Source organism: Balaenoptera ricei, chromosome 8 (genome assembly GCF_028023285.1).
Source record: "Balaenoptera ricei isolate mBalRic1 chromosome 8, mBalRic1.hap2, whole genome shotgun sequence".
Lineage (NCBI taxonomy): Eukaryota > Metazoa > Chordata > Mammalia > Artiodactyla > Balaenopteridae > Balaenoptera > Balaenoptera ricei.
Genome location: NC_082646.1, coordinates 99193608 through 99206530, shown reverse-complemented (window position 1 = coordinate 99206530; position 12923 = coordinate 99193608). Strand labels below are relative to the sequence as shown.

The window sequence follows — 12923 nt, the reverse complement described above, 5'->3', positions numbered from 1 at the left end:
ATTTCTTCAGGACTCTGCGGATACCAGTAAAGGACATTTCTGTGTTCTCAAGTGGCTTGTTCAAGGTTATCTTTATAAAACACTCAGTACCTTGAATAGCTTGAACCTATCACTTCAGGCCAAACTATCATGATATTTAAAGTTGAGGGTAAAATGTCAGGATTTTCAAAGACCAAACTGTGGTATAAATAATTCTGCAGGATTATGTCTCCTAACAACTAATGATGTTCCTTATTCATCACTGAGAGAAATGGATGATACATTATTTGGCATATTTAGCAGCTGCATGCAGTGGTACAGCAGAAAATAAAGGCATACTTTGCAGACCACATGCAACCAAAGAGCAAAATAGTAATCAATCTGTTGCTGTCTCCATTTTTAAGCATCTAACTTTCCAGACTTGGAGTACAGTGTTCTGATCAGTCTAGCTTCTGATGGAGCCCTGAGAGTGGTGGTCAGAGAGAAAGCACTCTATAATTTGTAGGTCCATGGTTGATTGAAAAATCATAGTGTTAAGCAGAACCACCTGCTGTCATTCCTAAAACTCATTTAGCTTTGAGTTGTTGTCCAATCAGTGGTAGTAAAAATATAAGAACCCCTGACCTGGTATGACAAATGAAGTACTTAGAATTCGGAGCTTGTTGTATGGGAGGCTGTTTGCAACCCTCTGTGTGTTTCTTCAGTGTGAAGTCCTCTTCCTCCCTCCTTGAGACTTTTTCTGGCAAAAACTTAGGTCATTCAAGATACTGATTTCTGCCATTGAGAAAGTGGAAGATATAGGCCCCAGTCCTTCTCTTTTGATCCCTGTAAGATCAGAAAGCTTCCAGAGCGGCTCCATAGCTGCTAAGAGTGGAGGGTGCCCACTCCTTGTTCACCTGAACCCGGCTTCCTTTTAGCCACCGGCCACTGGGCTGGCTTTCCCTAGGAGTCTTAACTAGGAACATGCAGCTGACTTTGTGAGAACCCACGCTGAAGTATATTCTTCTTTTGTTTCTCTGGCACAGAAACTTGCCTTCATGGTGTCTCTAGGGTTGGTAACACATGACCATCTAGAAGGTAAGAGAAGATATTCATGGCGCTACCTTGCTTCTGGCACAGAGCTTTGTTCTTGAAAATGGTGTTTGATTGATTGTTAGAATTGAAAATTGGAACACAAACAGAGTATGATTCAACCAGTATGGACTCTCTTTTTGGAGTAAACTTACCTTCCTTCTATCTAATGTTCAGCCCCTCTCCTTCCTATCATTATTTATCCACACTACTGTCCTGGGGAAACTCCCTAGTTGCCTGGATTAAGGTGACTTCTGTTCACTTAGAGAAACTTTTTTTTTTCCTGGCAGGATAAAGTAGCAAATGCCCCTCTGACAAGTCTTTGTCTATATTTTTCAGCCACTCTAGATTATCGGAATCTTAAGAATAGTTGCAAAGCTATACCTGTTCTAGTGATTTAATTCAAGAATGGTGAACTATGATTACTCAATCTAGGTCTGTGGATAAAGTTCATCCACACCTATATTACAGTGATCTAAAAATAAATCAGGACACTTTTACAAGTGTTGTCTACTGTTATGCTCTCAATCACAGAGAGCCACACTGTAGGACAGCACGGCCTTGCTTTCCTCTAAGAGGTGAGAGTGGAGGGTCCTACATATTTGCTCCCAGCAGCGTGCTTCCCTTTGCTGAGGCTGCAGTGAAACCAAGAGACTTACTCTCATTTCTAACTTGTCATGGGAAAACCAATAAGTAAACAGTGAAGTTAAGTTTGGGGGGTTCTCCATACCTTTCTTCTAATCCAGACCTTTTGTTTTCCCAAGAAATCCAAAGCAAGCGGCAAGAACGAAAAAGAAGAACAACAGCAAATCCAGTGTACAGTGGCGCGGTCTTTGAGCCAGAGGTATTCCTGGCCAGCACTTGGCCATTCCCTCACGTTTTCAGTTTTATTTATGACTTGTTCGCACCTCCCATCTGAAAACCTGCTTAAGAGCAGTACCCTGATTGTACTTGGCCAGCTTTGTAAAATGATGGATTTTTCTCTGGCTGATAACATTATTTCATTTTTATTATTCACTATTTTCCCCTTAGTTTTTTTCTGAAGTTTAAGTAGATACAAACCTACCTTAAAAATTTAACTCATCCTGTCATCTGAACACAACTTTCTTCTGAAGCAGAGACAGACCTCTCTGGAATATTCTTTCAGAGCTAAATACATATGATAAATCCAGTTATCACTGAGACCTTTGGGTGACTAGCACTAACTAGTTGGCATGTTGATGGGCATGCTGTGCTTGGTCTTTGGCTTGTACTGGTATTAGTAGTAACCATGCTATTCAACCAGTCACCTTTCTTTCTTCAATCCCGAAAGCGTAAGAAGAGTGCAGTCACGTACCTGAACAGTACAATGCATCCTGGGACCCGGAAGAGAGGTGAGTACCTTTTTTGTATCTCACCCTTGCTGTTGCTTTTGCTTTCTGCGTTGTGTTTCTTTCCCCTCCCTCCTCCCGTTGTCCTAGAGCCTAACTCCTGTATCCCTTGAATATAGTTTTGTTGTTGTTCTCTGAGAATGGGGGGAAAAGAGAGTGAGATTTCTTATTAGAGTTCTGTATACTGAATCAAAAGCTCCCCTTCCTAGGATTCTGGCAAAGCTGGCTGAGGGGAATGGCTTATTGCAGGGTTTCTGCCCCAGGCCCCTCAGGCTGTTGATGAATAGCACAATGAACAGAACACCCTGTAAAAGGGAGCATTTTAGCATCATTGAGCACAACAGAGCACTGGTGTTGCCAAGGTGTTCTTAGTAGTGTCTGAGTTGTCCTGATGCCAGTGAGGACAGAGCACGACTCTTAAGCTTCTGTGAGCTGCAGACTTTCCAGGAAGGAGAGAGGTAGCCACACTGAGAATCTTGAATCTATGAGAAGAGAGCACCTGCAACTAAAGAGGAAAACATCACTGTCAAAACAGGCTTCCCAAAGCAGAAATTCCTAAAGAGCTCCATCCCCCAATTTCAGACCTTCCAGGGTGGGCATTCCACCTTACTCTCAGGGCAGCAGCTGCCTTCACCATGCAGGTCTAAATAGGTCTTAATAGCTCAGAGTTTGAGCTTATAAACAAGGCTCTGAAATGGTTCTTTGATGTCAGTAATACATCCCAAGGTCCTTTTCTCCACATGATAATGTGTCCTTGAATTACAGTTCCAGGCTAGAAAGGTTGCAGAGTGAGTGGAGTAGCATGCTAATTTTTGTGTATGCACAGCAATTTCAGAGCCATTGGAAGCTTAGGAGGTCATCCCGACCCTTCGTCTGCCTTAGGCAGGGCTACCACTGTACCCTTACCACCTCTTCCCCTCAGAGAGATAGCACACCCACGCTAGTGTTTCATCAGCCCCTCCTTCAAGAAGCCAAAACATATTTAGATGGGGATCCCTAAGTCATTGTTTCATATTGATTCCTGGGCCACAGTAACCAGTGTCATGGGTTATTTTTTGTTGTTTTATTTTGTTTGGGGTTGTTTTAGTGACCTCTGACACAGTTCTCAGAAAGGAGCCCCCAGCCAGAAGCCACAGTTAATTGGCCTGCTAGTGGGCAGTATCTGCTGAGAGGATAGGGGTTAAATGAGCCAGAAAGACCTTGGCATCTCTTGCCAAGGTCAGAGGATGAAAGCCTGCATTCACAATGCCTAGGACGTGCCTTCTGTGGGTAAACAAAGAGCATTTATCTTCCACTTTCCCTTCTAGCAGCACTAAATACCCTAGAAAAGACAAACCAGTATGATCTGTCTTTGTACAGCACACAGTGCCAGTTTAACACAGATAGGTAATGTTTGTGTAATATCTGACAGAACCATGACTCTTGTGCATAATTCTAATATAAATTATAACTGTTGGCAAAGTCGTGATCCCACATACCGTCCACCAGTGCTCATAGGCAGTTGTGTACCTCTCCGGCTCTTTTTTGCCTATGGTGTGCTGGGCATACACTTTTGATCACTTACAGCTTCGAAGCTATGACCTTTGGCCCTTAGAAGACAAGGACCCTGACTTAGATATATCGTAAGGCAAAAGTGGTTGACCTGGACTTCCCACAGCCATTAGGGCCCATTTGTAGATTCTCTGTAGCCATGAGGTTTGATTCAAAATGCTTCTGCTCAAATCAGCTCTTTCTGGTAGCTGTTGCTGATGACAGGGCTTTTCCTGAGACTTTGGAACACCCCAGTTCTAAGACATGTAGTTCACTGGAATGTTTGTGATGGAAAGCAGGGAGACGATTTTTGATCAACTGGGAAGGGTATCTGAGTCCAGACTTACTTAAATTCACTGTGAAGCCCAGAAGGTCTTTTTAGCTCTTAGGTTCCAGCTACTCCCAGAACATATGTCTTCCTAGCTGTGCCAGAAGGGGTAAGAATAGTTAACTTGAATTTTGCCTCCTCCCTTTGCCTTTCTCTACCCTCACAAGCAATGAAGTAGCCAAAATGTGGGCAGGAGAGAAGAGGAAAAGCAGAGATCCTCAGCAAATCTGTTTGTGGGAACTCAGAATCATTAATATTATTATAAGAATAACGATTGCAGAAAAACCTTAGGAAACACTATGTAAAAGATATGGAAAAAGAAAATAAATTCTTATCCCTGGCCTTGGCTCCCGTTGAGCTTTGATATCTTGTTCTCCCGTTAGAAATCTCAAATTGTAATAGTTGAGGAATGTCTCCGTAACCTGCCCAAGGCGAAGACCTTTAACATAACCCAGTATCTCCTGTCATTCTGAGGCTCTCTTATCCTCCCTTGACACTCATGCATTTGTTTCGAATGACATTTAAATCTTTGCTTCTTTTCCTCTCTTTGGGACTGTTGTATTAACCTTCTCTCTGCTACCTCACTTCCTTTTCCATGCTAGCCAATGAGGAACACTGGCCAAAGGTATGTAAGATCATTTTTCCCCCTTTCTTTCCCTCCCCCTTTTTTCCCTTTTGTTCCCTTCTCTCGGTCTGTAGGTCGTCCTCCAAAATACAATGCAGTGCTGGGGTTTGGAGCCCTAACCCCAACATCCCCCCCATCCAGTCATCCTGACTCCCCTGAAAATGAAAAGACAGAGACCACATTCACTTTCCCTGCACCTGTTCAGCCTGTGTCCCTGCCCAGCCCCACCTCCACAGACGTAAGTAACTTGGGAAAAGCTCACTCTCTTTCTCAGAGCTTAAATCGGGGAAACCGTTATCATATGTTGTCTCCTTACCAGTTGCATCTCCTTGACTAACCCTGGAACAGCAGTAATCCCTACAGGACACTGTGTGCCACGTAAGGCAGCTTTCTGCTCTGGGGTCCCAGGTCCTGCCATGTCCTTGAGAATCATATTAAATACCACATTAGGAGGCTCAGTCAGGGTTTTCAGAGTCTGGATTTTATCTGCGGTGAAGGAGTTCTCAGGAAGGGGGATGGGGTGGGGAAGTCAGCTCGTATAATTGAGAGGTGTGCAGGTGTCTGTCGTCAGTTTTGGGGGGTGGGGATAATGAACAAAGGTGTACATTCCCCTAGCAGTATGTGTTTCCTGCTTCAAGTAAAATTCAAGACAACTTTTCCGAAAAGCAACTTCATTCATCAGAATTGGTCAGAATCAGGCTCCTGAAAAAAGCGTCAGATGCTTAGTAGCCCTTCCCCCAGAGGCTGCAGGAGTGCAAACTAGTGCCCTCTGTTTTTAAATGAGTGCTTACAAAGCGGTGAATTCACTCAACAAATACTGAGCACTGCTCTGCTGAGCATGCGCTGTTCTTGAGACTGGGGACAGAACAGGGAACAGAACCAGCTCCCTGCCCTCAGGGAGCTTGTATTGCACGGCCAGAGGCAGGTGATAAGCAAATGAACATTTAAATGTCAGGTCATGATAAGTGCTGTGAAAAAAAACTTGACACAGAGTCAGGGGCATAAGGAGTTACTGGCAGGAGGTTGCTGTTTTATGAAGAGTGGTAAGAGACAGCCTCTCTGGTGGGAATGGAGTATGTTGGAGTATCTGGGCCGGGGAAGAGCATTCCACGCAGAGGGAACAGCAGTGCAGAAGCCCTGCTCGTTGGAGGAAGTGTATATGGTGTAGAGAAGAAGGGCTTAGTGGGCAGGCAGGAGCAGTGGGAGAGGAGACCTCAGAGGGCAGGGCCCGTCTTGCAGGGCCTTGTAGCTTTTACTCTGAGTGAGATGGGAGATGCTCGAGGGTTTTAAGTAGAGGAGTGATGTTACTTTTCACTTTTTATTTTGAAAATTTCCAAACCTACAGAAAAGTTGGAACAACAACACAAGGAAGGAATATATACCCTCCTCCTAGATTCACCGATTGTTACAATTTCTCCACATATGCTACTTCCCACCACCACACACTTGTTTTGCTGATCTAGTTAAGAAGTTGAAGACATCATGAATCTTCACCCAAAATACTTCGGTGTATATCTCCTAAAAACAAAGATACTCTCTGACGTAGCCACAATGCAGTTATCAAATTGAGGAAATTTAATATGACAAAACATTATTTTTATAGTATACAGCCCATCTTCAGATTTCTCCAATTATCTCAATAAATGCCTTAGTGGCACTTTGTTTTTTCTGCTCCAGGATCCAATCCAAGATCACTCTTGACATTAATTTTTATGGTGTTTTATCTTTAGTCTCCTTACTCTGGAACAGTTTCTCAGCCTGTCTTTGTCCTTCATGACACTGACATTTTTTAAAAGATAGGCCAGTTGCTGTATAGAGTGTCCCTCCATTTGGATGATCTGATTGTTTCCTCAAGAATAGATTCAGGGTATGCATTTTTGTAGGAGCACTAAATACCTGATGATGCACTGATTCTCAGTGCATCACAAGAGGCACATGTTGTCCATCTGTCCCATTGTTGGTGATATTAGCTTTCATCTCTTAAGATAGACTCCATCAAATATCTCTACTCGTAAAGATGCCTGTTTCCTTAGGTGAAGAAAGTGTCGAGTCTATAAAAATATCCAGTTCCCCAGCAAACTTACTCAGTGGTTTTAGCGTCCTTTGAAGGTTCTTGGCTGCATTTATTATTATTATTTTTTAACATCTTTATTGGAGTATAATTGCTTTACAATGGTGTGTTAGTTTCTGCTGTATAACAAAGTGAATCAGCTGTACTTATATCCCCATATCCCCTCCCTCTTGCATCTCCCTCCCACCCTCCCTATCCCACGCCTCTAGGTGGTCACAAAGCACCGAGCTGATCTCCCTGTGAGATGCAGCTGCTTCCCACTAGCTATCTGTTTTACATTTGGTAGTGTATATATGTCCATGACACTCTCTAACTTCGTCCCAGCTTACCCTTCCCCAACCCCATGTCCTCAAGTCCATTGTCTACGTCAGCATCTTTATTCCTGTCCTGCCCCTAGGTTCTTCAGAACCTTTTTTTTTTTTTTTTTTTTTTAGATTCCATATATATGTGTTAGCACACGGTATTTGTTTTTCTCTTTCTGACTTACTTCACTCTGTATGACAGACTCTAGGTCTATCCACCTCACTACAAATAACTCAATTTCATTTCTATTTATGGCTGAGTAATATTCCATTCTATATATGTGCCACATCTTGTTTATCCATTCGTCTGTCGATCGACACTTAGGTTGCTTCCATGTCCTGGCTATTGTAAATAGTGCTGCAGTGAACATTGTGGTACATGACTCTTTATGAATTATGGTTTTCTCAGGGTATATGCCCAGTAGTGGAATTGCTGGGTCGTATGGTAGTTCTATTTTTAGTTTTTTAAGGAACCTCCATACTGTTCTCCATAGTGGCTGTATCAATTTACGTTCCCACCAACAGTGCAAGAGGGTTCCCTTTTCTCCACACCCTCTCCAGCATTTATTGTTTGTAGACTTTTTGATGATGGCCATTCTGACCGGTGTGAGATGATACCTCATAGTAGTTTTCATTTGCATTTCTCTAATGATTAGTGATGTTGAGCATCCTTTCATGTGTTTGTTGGCAATCTGTATATCTTCTTTGGAGAAATGTCTGTTTAGGTATTCTGCCCATTTTTGGACTGGGTTGTTTGCTTTTTTGAAAATGAGCTGCATGAGCTGCTTGTATATTGTAAAGATTAATCCTTTGTCAGTTGCTTCATTTGCAAATATTTTCTCCCATTCTGAGGGTTGTCTTTTCATCTTGTTTATGGTTTCCTTTGCTGTGCAAAAGCTTTTAAGTTTCATTAGGTCCCATTTGTTTTTTTTTGTTTTGTTTTTATTTTCCTTTCTCTAGGAGATGGGTCAAAAAGGATCTTGCTGCGATTTATGTCATAGAGTGTTCTGCCTATGTTTTCCTCTAAGAGTTTGCTAGTGTCTGGCCTTACATTTAGGTCTTTAATCCATTTTGAGTTTATTTTTGTGTATGGTGTTAGGGAGTGTTCTAGTTTCATTCTTTTACATGTAGCTGTCCAGTTTTCCCAGCACCACTTATTGAAGAGGCTGTCTTTTCTCCATTGTATATTCTTGCCTCCTTTATCAAAGAGAAGGTGACCATATGTGTGGGGGTTTATCTCTGGGCTTTCTATCCTGTTCCATTGATCTACATTTCTGTTTTGGTGCCAGTACCATACTGTCTTGATTATTGTAGCTTTGTAGTATAGTCTGAAGTCCGGGAGCCTGATTCCTCCAGCTCCATTTTTCTTTCTCAAGATTGCTTTGGCTATTTGGGGTCTTTTGTGTTTCCATACAAATTGTGAAATTTTTTGTTCTGATTCTGTGAAAAATGCCATTGGTAGTTTGATAGGGATTGCATTGAATCTGTAGATTGCTTTGGGTAGTATAGTCATTTCCACAATGTTGATTCTTCCAGTCCAAGAACATGGTATATCTCTCCATCTGTTTGTATCATCTTTAAGTTCTTTCATCAGTGTCTCATAGTTTTCTGCATACAGGTCCTTTCTCTCCTTAGGTAGGTTTATTCTTAGGTATTTTATTCTTTTTGTTGCAGTGGTAAATGGGAGTGTTTCCTTAATTTCTCTTTCAGATTTTTCATCATTAGTGTATAGGAATGCAAGAGATTTCTGTGCATTAATTTTGTATCCTGCTCCTTTACCAAATTCATTGATTAGCTCTAGTAGTTTTCTGGTAGCATCTTTAGGATTCTCTGTGCATAGTATCATGTCATTTGCAAACAGTGACAGTTTTACTTCTTCTTTTCCAATTTGTATTCCTTTTATTTCTTTTTCTTCTCTGATTGCTGTGGCTAAAACTTCCAAAACTATGTTGAATAATAGTGGTGAGAGTGGGAAACCTTGTCTTGTTCCTGAGCTTAATGGAAATGGTTTCAGTTTTTCACCACTGAGAATGATGTTGGCTGTGGGTTTGTCATATATGGCCTTTATTATGTTGACGTAAGTTCCCTCTATGCCTACTTTCTGGAGGGTTTTTATCATAAATGGGTGTTGAATTTTGTCGAAAGCTTTTTCTGCATCTATTGAGATGATCATATGGTTTTTATCCTTCAATTTGTTAATATGGTTTATCACATTGATTGATTTGCATATATTGAAGAATCCTTGCATCCCTGGAATAAACCCCACTTGATCATGGTGTATGATCCTTTTAATGTGCTGTTGGATTCTGTTTGCTAGTATTTTGTTGAGGATTTTTGCATCTATGTTCATCACTGATACTGGCCTGTAATTTTCTTTTTTTGTGACATCATTGTCTGGTTTTGGTATCAGGGTGATGGTGGCCTCGTAGAATGAGTTTGGGAGTGTTCTTCCCTCTGCTATATTTTGGAAGAGTTTGCGAAAGGATAGGTGTTAGCTCTTCTCTAAATGTTTGGTAGAATTCGCCTGTGAAGCCATCTGGTCCCGGGCTTTTGTCTGTTCGAAGATTTTTAATCCCAGTTTCAATTTCTGTGCTGGTGATTGGTCTGTTTATATTTTCTATTTCTTCCTGGTTCAGTCTCGGAAGGTTGTACTTTTGTAAGAATTTGTCCATTTCTTCCAGGTTGTCCCATCTTATTGGCATGGAGTTGCTTGTAGTAATCTCTCATGATCCTTTGTATTTCTGCAGTGTCAGTTGTGCCTTCTCCTTTTTCATTTCTAATTCTGTTGATTTGAGTCTTCTCCCTTTTTTTCTTGAGTCTGGCTAATGGTTTATCAGTTTTGTTTATCTTCTCAAAGAACCAGCGTTTACTTTTATTGATCTTTGCTCTTGTTTTCTTCATTTCTTTTTCATTTATTTCTGATCTGATCTTTATGATTTCTTTCCTTCTGCTAACTTTGGGGGTTTTTTGTTCTTCTTTCTCTAATTGCTTTACATGTAAGGTTAGGTTGTTTATTTGAGATGTTTCTTGAGGTAGGATTGTATTGCTATAAGCTTCCCTCTTAGAACTGTTTTTGCTGCATCGCATAGGTTTTGGGTCGTCGTGTTTTCATTGTCATTTGTTTCTAGGTATTTTTTGATTTCCTCTTTGATTTCTTCAGTGATCTCTTGGTTATTTAGTAGTGTTTTGTTTAGTCTCCATGTGTTTGCGTTTTTTACAGTTTTTTCCCTGTAATTGATATCTAGTCTCATAGTGTTGTGGTCGGAAAAGATACTTGATACAATTTCAATTTTCTTAAATTTACCAAGGCTTGATTTGTGCCCCAAGGTATGATCTATCCTGTGCATTTATTATTTTTAAGGCGTTTGCAAAATTGGCTTGGATTTTAGAGTGATCACTGTGTCTGACAACAGAGAAGAGACTGTGGGGAGGATAGGATGGGAGCAGGGAGACCAGTTAGGAGGCTGTTGCAGTCATCCTGGCAAGAGCTGACGATGGCTTGGCCCGATTGAATGGCAGAAGTAGAGATGGAGAAAACTGATCGGGTCTGCATATATTTTGAAGAGCCAGCAGGATTAGATAAGGGGATGTGAGAAAAAGAGAATAGCCAAAGGTTTTGGCCTAAACAACTGAAAGGATGAAGCTGCCATTTACTGGAAGATGAGCAGGTTTGAGGAGGGAAACCAAGAGTTTCATTTTGTACACGTCCCAGTTCTTTTGTGAATTACAGAGCTTGTCTTTAGGATCGTCTTCAGGTAAAAATCCCTTGAACTTGAAGCTTCTTAGTACTTAATAATTAGGTCTACCCCTCTCTAAAGAGCAAAAGAATACTGTATGCACATCCTGAGTTACAGTTCCAGAAGCAACCAAGGAAGTGTCATCTTTGGAGGACCAGGGTCATAGAAGAGTTCTCGGGCAGATTTCCTTCCTTGGACAATAGCTAGTGGCTACAGACCCAGCCTTGCTCTCAAGATTCAGCGTTGGTTTTTGGCATTAGTGATTGACACAGGTTTTCTACCTGTCCTGTTAATGAGCACCAGGAGTCCCTGTCAGAAACTTTGTTTGCACCAAAGATTATCTCCGTTTTCCTCAGTTGAAGCATTGCCAAGGTATTGCCAGCTCATGGCTTCTTGGTAGGGATCTTTTGCAAGGTGACGCACAGGTGCTGGGGAACAGATGATTGTGGGTCTGCAAGTGAGTATCTTGCCTAAAGAATGTTGTTTTTCTTTTTTGTGACTTTCGGCTGAGGAGGTTTATGATTTTCTTTGAGAGACTGAACCCAAAGGATCCACTCAGATCAAATCACAAACTAAATGCTTTTGCCAGGTTTCATCTTAAAAGGGAAACTTTGTTCTTTTCAGGAATCTAAAGGTAAAAGAAGGCTTTTCTAAAACCATTAAATATGTTGAGAACTTTCTCAGTTAAACCTAGTGGAATGGATTTTCTTTAAAGATAATTGACTTCTACTTTTACAGTGTCCCAACAGTGGCAGTGATTAAAATCAACACACAGGGCTCTGTGTTTGCTGCTGAGTAGCATAAGCCCCAGCAATGTTAATTAAACAATAAACAATCACAGTTGAGAGGCAGGCATTTCCTGGGGATCAATAACCATCTAGAAGGAGTTGGTAATATAAGACCCAGCCAGTCACTAATCTTTAGGATGTATCTTGTTGCCACTATCATCATTTTTATGAGAAGGGAAGATATGTTGACACAGTTATAAAATTTGTTTAGCAGATGATGAAGTTGCAATTGGTATAGCCAGGGTGTTTCCAAAAAACATACATCCTCAGCTCCTAGCAAAGGATCGTGGGTCAGCCATCATTCAACTTACTATTTGGTTTATGGTAGTAATTTGGTCAGTCACCAAAGCCTAACCCTTTGGACCTGGTGCAGCAACTGTGTGGGACTTCCTCTGCTCTCTTTAAGCAAAGAACCAATTCTGCGTGGATGAAATACATATCTTGGCATTTTATATTCATTTCTATGGGCAGTAGTTCTCAATCTGTGGTCTGGGTATGATACTGAGACTCTTTCAGGGGGTCAAAATATAAAATATATTCTTATGTATTTTAAAATATAATATCAATCAAAATATAAAATCAAAAATATTTTCATGATAATACCAAAATATTCTTTGCCATTTTCATTCTCATTCTCTCAAAAGTAGGACAGTGGAGTTTTCCAGGTACTACATGATAAGTGGTGATAGCACCCTGAGGGCTAACTGAATGTGCACTTGTGTGTTCTTGGATTTTAACATTCTTCAATACATGATTTTTGTAACTTCCTGTGATTCTGTTATTTATTTCAACATAAAAAAGTTTAAAAACTTCTAGTACAATAAACAGCAATAGATACAACTCACATAAGCAAAAGCACTTTGAGGTCGTTAGTAATTTTAAGAGTTACTAAGGGGTCCTGACACTGAAAAGATTATGAACTGCTGCTACAGGATATGTAAATAGGATAGAAGTTTTCTTTCCTTTAGGAACTTGAAAGAAATTATTTAACCTTTATTTTATGTACTCTCCACCTTCCACTTCCTGATGTTCTCCTTACTCTGGAGCAAAGGAAAGTGAGCAGAACTCTTTACCCAACAAATAAGATAGGTATTTGGAATAAGATGTCCAGTTTGTCTCATT

At 40.9% G+C, this 12923-nt stretch overlaps 1 protein-coding gene across 11 annotated transcripts in view; it reads left to right on the top strand.

Annotated features, from left to right (window-relative positions):
• The window catches only part of PHF21A (PHD finger protein 21A), a 198404-nt gene that overhangs the window by 173370 nt on the left and 12111 nt on the right, over window positions 1-12923 (top strand). For all 11 annotated transcript variants that reach the window (XM_059931473.1, XM_059931470.1, XM_059931469.1 and 8 more), the window contains 4 exons: window positions 1005-1056; window positions 1815-1894; window positions 2363-2423; window positions 4978-5141. In XM_059931473.1, coding sequence (XP_059787456.1) covers window positions 1005-1056; window positions 1815-1894; window positions 2363-2423; window positions 4978-5141 — 357 coding nt within the window. The remainder of the gene's footprint in view (window positions 1-1004; window positions 1057-1814; window positions 1895-2362; window positions 2424-4977; window positions 5142-12923) is intronic.